The sequence below is a fragment of the Hordeum vulgare genome, chromosome 2H (assembly GCF_904849725.1).
Source record: "Hordeum vulgare subsp. vulgare chromosome 2H, MorexV3_pseudomolecules_assembly, whole genome shotgun sequence".
Classification (NCBI taxonomy): domain Eukaryota; kingdom Viridiplantae; phylum Streptophyta; class Magnoliopsida; order Poales; family Poaceae; genus Hordeum; species Hordeum vulgare.
This window is the reverse complement of record NC_058519.1, coordinates 631,710,707-631,716,127: the sequence shown is the minus strand read 5'-3', so window position 1 is coordinate 631,716,127 and position 5,421 is coordinate 631,710,707. Positions and strand designations below refer to the sequence as shown.

Sequence of the window (5,421 nt, the reverse complement as noted above, 5' to 3'; positions counted from 1 at the left end):
GCACGTCTTCACCGGCGAACCATTCGATGGCGGCGCGACATGTAGACGATTAGGGAGTGGCTTCCTGGCGGTGGTTAGGGTTTCCCCCATGTCGACAAGCATGGGTGACGGGGGGACGGAGCCTTGCATCTTTCTTGGCGTCCTTGAATTTGAAATCCCACCTAGGGATCCATGGTCTATGTGATCAAACCTCTCCAGGCTTTAGGAATGTATGCAGGTGCGCCACTACGACACGGTCAAAATTCTACTTTCGAGGTTTGGGGCCCGGGGCGGGTCGGAGTTACGGCTCCGGGTAGGCGATGATGGTATCGGTTTGGTTCGTGTCTGCGAGTGACGAGATCCCTCTACTCATGGGTACGGTGGTTGTGGGTGGTGGTCGGAACACTATCCTTTGTCTGGCAGATCAGTGCAAAGGGACACATGCATGGCGGTGTGTGAGTGTGCTCGATAGAGGTCGTCGCTATCCACGAGGTCATGTCTCCTCCGGTCCACCAGGACTAGCTAGGGATGCAGGTGTGGGCGCCTCCTACCGTAGAGGCGTCGACCCGGACTCCAAGGCTGATGTTGGGCCACAAGTGAAAGGGGTCACCTTTTACTATTTCTATCGTGGTGGGCGCTCTGTGATGTGGGCGGGGGGTGGTGGGTTAGACATGGATGTTGGGGTGGCGGCCCTGGATGGTGGTCCATGGTTGGCTCTCTGGCGAGCACCATGGCGACGGTGGTGGCTTTCCTCTTGGTCGTGTTGGCGGTGAGAGGTGTAGAGGAGAGTGGCTTGGGCGTGCTCTCTTGCGTTGGCAGTGGCGACGCCCCAATCCGAATCTAGGAATTTGGTGTGGCCGCGCTTGTCCTCGAGGCCTCATGGTGATATTGTGGAGCTGCTGAGCAAAAACTTTGCGCTTTGTCGCTGCCGACGACGCCGCTTTCTTCTTGGAGATGTCGTCATGGTGCTCTTCTTCGTGTAGGGGTTTCGGGTGAAAACCCTTGTTCGTAGTGGACACAATAGTGGCGACACTTAGCGTGGTTATCCCTCCTGAGGGTGCTGTCATGGAGCTTAGGTGTTTTGGGGCATTCTGTGTCGTTGTACTCAGATAGTCATGTGCACCAATATTAGCGTAGTCACGTGCGTTGTATGAACAGGTTATCCTAGGATCGGTGTTGTGTGAGAGCTACCTCATCACCTTGTATCGTTCAGTCATGCGCCTTGTGTGGGGCGAAAGCCTATTTCGAGAGATGCGTCGTCAGGATGTTAGCAATCTTACTTTCTTGTCAACTAGTGTTGAGCTGTCATATTTTCATGCTTCCTACATTCTTGTTGTACTGCATTCGACAAACAAGCATTCTTAGTTCTAATGCTTGCTTCCATACAATTACTCTCATGAGACAATGTGGGCATTTTTTTCATCTGATCCATTTTTAAGATTTGCTAACATATTACATTTTGTATGTTCTCAAATGACACTCGACAATGAAGCAAGGGAAGTAGAGTGTATGCTCAAGAGCCGATACGCGGTTGATCGGTAAACCCATATAGTCTTAGGTCTTCCTGACAAGTGAAAAGACCTCATTTGTGAAAACACCAGGGTAATCCATAGCTACATGTGTCGCCACGGTTTGCATCCACCGCCGGTTCGACAAGGCAACATGTCGGCAACCTTCCCATATCTGAAGCGACGCATGTGATCTTGTCACGTTAGTACTTCAACCTGGTAACCTAGTGTGATTTAAGAAAGCATGCAACAAAGAGATAATAACCGAGCGTGGGTTGCCGGAGGAGTTAGATCGAACATAGAATTAGCGTGATCGAACACAGAATTAGATCGATCAAGCATTCAATTAGCGGCCACAACTAATCTCACGCGGGACTAAACTAGTAGATCGAACATACATCCTGCTTCTAACCCAATGGTTAATGCTTATTCTTTTTTTTGTGAGGATGGTTAATGACTAATCTGATAGTATGTAAACATCATCAGTAGTCTGATGCTTAATAGTGTCCTATTTTTTTCAACGACCCAAGAAAATATTACGCATAAGACTGATATATATAGACGATTACTCAATGTCAGTACTAGCTAGTACTAACTGCTGATTAAGCATGCATTAGTAAAAGCAGCAGGATTGCACAACACATTGTACTAACTGCCTCCGCCTTTGGCATTCATGTAATAATTTGGTTAAGGACATTACGGACCTCCGGCTTCCTCCTATATGATCTTGCTTTGCTTCTTGGCATGCTGCACTATCCTCTCGAAGTCCTCCTTGCTCAGCCAACCCTCACCTTCTTCCATCTTAATTTTCTTCACTTGCTTCTTGTCCTCGGACGGCTGCTTCTTGCTACTATTCTGCGCAATCCTCTCAAAGTCCTCCTTGCTTAGCCAGCCCTCCTGGTCTTCCTTCTTCATTTTCATTATCATCTTCTTGTCCTGCGACCTGTACTTCTCGGCGTCCTTCACCATGCGTTCGATCTCCTCCTTGCTCAGCCCGCCCTTGTTCGTGATGATGTTGATGCTCTTCCTGTTTCCAGTTGTCATCTCCTCCGCTGTCACTTTGAGGGTGCCGTTTGCTTCGACTTCGATGGTTTCAGTCATCTTCGTCACGCCCTTCGGCGCTGGGGTGAGACCGCTGAGCACGAACTTGCCCAGGAGCCTGTTGTCCTTCGTCAACTCCCCTTCACCCTCGTACACCTTGATGCTCACGTGAGTCTGGTTGTCATAAGTGGTCCAGTACCGCCCCTTCCTCTTAACCGGGATGGTGCTGTTGCGGGGAACCAGCACACTCATGGCACCAGGCACCACCTCGACTCCGAGCGAGAGCGGGGTGACGTCCAGCAGGAGGAAATCCTGCCCCTTGCGGTCGCACTCGCTGCTGAGGACGGCAGCCTGGATGACTGCGCCGTAGGCAACGGCCTCATCGGGGTTGATGCTCTTACAGAGCGTCTTCCCATCGAAGAAATCCTGGAGCAGCTGCTGCACCTTGGGGATCCGGGTGGAGCCGCCCACGAGCACGACATCGTGGATCTCAGACTTGCCCATCTTGGCATCGCCGAGGCATTTCTCAACGTGCTCAATGCACTTACGGAACAGGTCCATGTTGAGCTCCTCGAAACGGGCACGAGTGATCCTCCCATAGTAGTCAACGCTGTCGTGCAGCGAGTCGATCTCAAATTTGGCCTCCACCATGGAGGACAGCATCCTCTTGGCCCTCTCGCAGGCAGTCCTCAGACGCATGAGAGCCCTCGGGCTGCCTCTGATGTCACTCTTGTGTTTCTTGAGGAAATCTTCCACAAAGTGTTCCACCATCCGGTTGTTGAGATCCTGCCCGCCAAGGTGGGTGTCACCGGACGTGGCCTTGACAGTGAAGACACCATCTTTTACACTGATAATGGAGACATCCATAGTACCGCCGCCGAGATCAAAGATGAGTACCGTCTTCGCTTCACCATTGCCGGACATCTTGTCAAGGCCGTAGGCGATGGCTGCTGCGGAGGGCTCGTTCATGATGCGTATGACGTTGAGGCCAGCAATCACACCGGCGTCAATGGTGGCCTGGCGTTGGGAGTCATTGAAGTAGACCGGGACGGTGACGACAACGTTCTTCACCGACGTGCCGAGGTAGGCCTCGGCAGTCTCCTGCATCTTGATGAGCATCATGGAGGAGATCTCTTCTGCCGTGAAATGCTTCTCCTGGCCCATGTACTGCACCACCATCATCGGTCGGTCACCAGGACCTGAAACGACTTTGAAAGGCCATAGCTTCATATCTCCTTGCACGGACGCATCACTGAATTTCCGGCCAATCAGTCGCTTCGCATCTGTAGATATCATAGTAGTTCGTTACAGAAGTGCAATTTGCAAAACACGTATATATCAAAATATCGCTACACAATATTTAGGGACAAGATGCATCACACAATACATACTCCCTCCGTCCGGAATTACTTGTCGCAAAAATGAATAGAAATGGATGTATCTAGAACTAAAATATATCTAGATACATCCATTTATGGAACAAGTATTTTCGAACGGAGGAAGTATGTTGAAGCCATTTTACAGAAATACCGATTTAATCTAACTCAACTTGCAACGCATTTCACAAGACAGGCCTACACATGCATGTCATAGTCAAGGGCTCACAGCATCCTAAATCTGTTGCGTATTAAACTTGTACTCCCTTCATTCTTAAATATAAGTTTTTTTAAAGATTTTACTAGGAAACTACGTACGGAACAAAACGAGTAAATTTACACTTTAAAACATGTCTGTATATATTTATATGTAGTCCTCTAATAAAACATGTAAAAAGACTTATATTTAGGAACGGAGGGAGTAATTGTGAAGTCTCCAACCAGTTTACAACCAGATTTATTTTCCAAGGAAATGGAGTGGGATAGTACATGGTCGATCTCAGTATTTGCTTGTACAAAACCTATGAGTTTCCCTGGACACATGTGCATTTTTTTGGCAACAAATCCTTTTGTGTAGTGAAATTGAAATGGCACTCGATGTTTCCTTTGCAAAAAAAAAAGAAAAAAGAAAAAAAAAAGAAAACAGAAACCATTGTTCCTGTTTATATTCAGTTTATAAGAAAGACTGGGATTATCATATTTATGCGTCTTGCATATGGGGGTATTTAATAACTGGAGGCCTCACAGAATTTCTCATCGATTATTGATCACAATATGATAGGAAATCTGGATCATGTAATTAATCTTCACCCTATATGAACACAGTGAACTGTACACACGACCACATCCGTGCTGTCAGACCAGTGCTGAAAAAATCAAGTAAACAAGAAGATCAAGACCGGATCTGGTATTTTACCGAAGACGGTGTTGACGGAGTTCCTTGCGGCTTGGTTAAGGGCCGCGTCGCCGATGAGCCGCCAGTCGTCGGTGAAGGCGACGCAGGACGGCGTGGTGAGGTTGCCCTGGTCGTTGGGGATGACCTCGACGCGGTTGTGGGAGGGCCGCCACACGGCCACGCACGAGTAGGTCGTCCCGAGGTCGACGCCGATCGCCGGCCCGTCGCCACCCATCCTCCTGCTAGGGTTGAGGCAGAGGCGCGCGGCGGCTGGATGGAGGTTGAGGCGTTTGAACTTTGGATGGAGGTGGGAAGGTGTGGGAAAGCCAAAATGTCGTACGGCCACGATGCTGCTGCGGGAATGTGCTATCGGGAGGATCCACTTCGGAGATTTAGGGGGTATTTGGTTACACGGACTTAATAGGGACTTAGAACTTATAAGTTTTTTTAAGTCACATCTAAACCAAACATGAGAGACTTATAGAGACTTAAAGTGAGCATTTGGAACTTATGAAATAAGACTCTTAAGGAGAGTTTTATAGGGACTTATAGTTGTAATATGGTCTTTTAGTCCATGTTAAGTCCTAGGAACCAAACAGGCAAGAACTTTTTAGGGACTTAG

General features: G+C 48.7%; 1 protein-coding gene across 1 annotated transcript; it reads right to left on the bottom strand.

Annotated features, from left to right (window-relative positions):
* Nucleotides 1-2,204: 2,204 nt before the first annotated feature.
* On the bottom strand, nt 2,205-5,046 carry LOC123428853 (heat shock cognate 70 kDa protein-like). The gene is made up of 2 exons (XM_045112972.1): nt 4,821-5,046; nt 2,205-3,811 (listed from the first exon to the last, which is right to left on the bottom strand). The coding sequence occupies exons 1-2, from the start codon at nt 5,032-5,034 to the stop codon at nt 2,205-2,207; spliced, it is 1,821 nt and encodes a 606-aa protein (XP_044968907.1). The 5' UTR covers nt 5,035-5,046.
* Between the last annotated feature and the right edge of the window lie 375 nt (nt 5,047-5,421).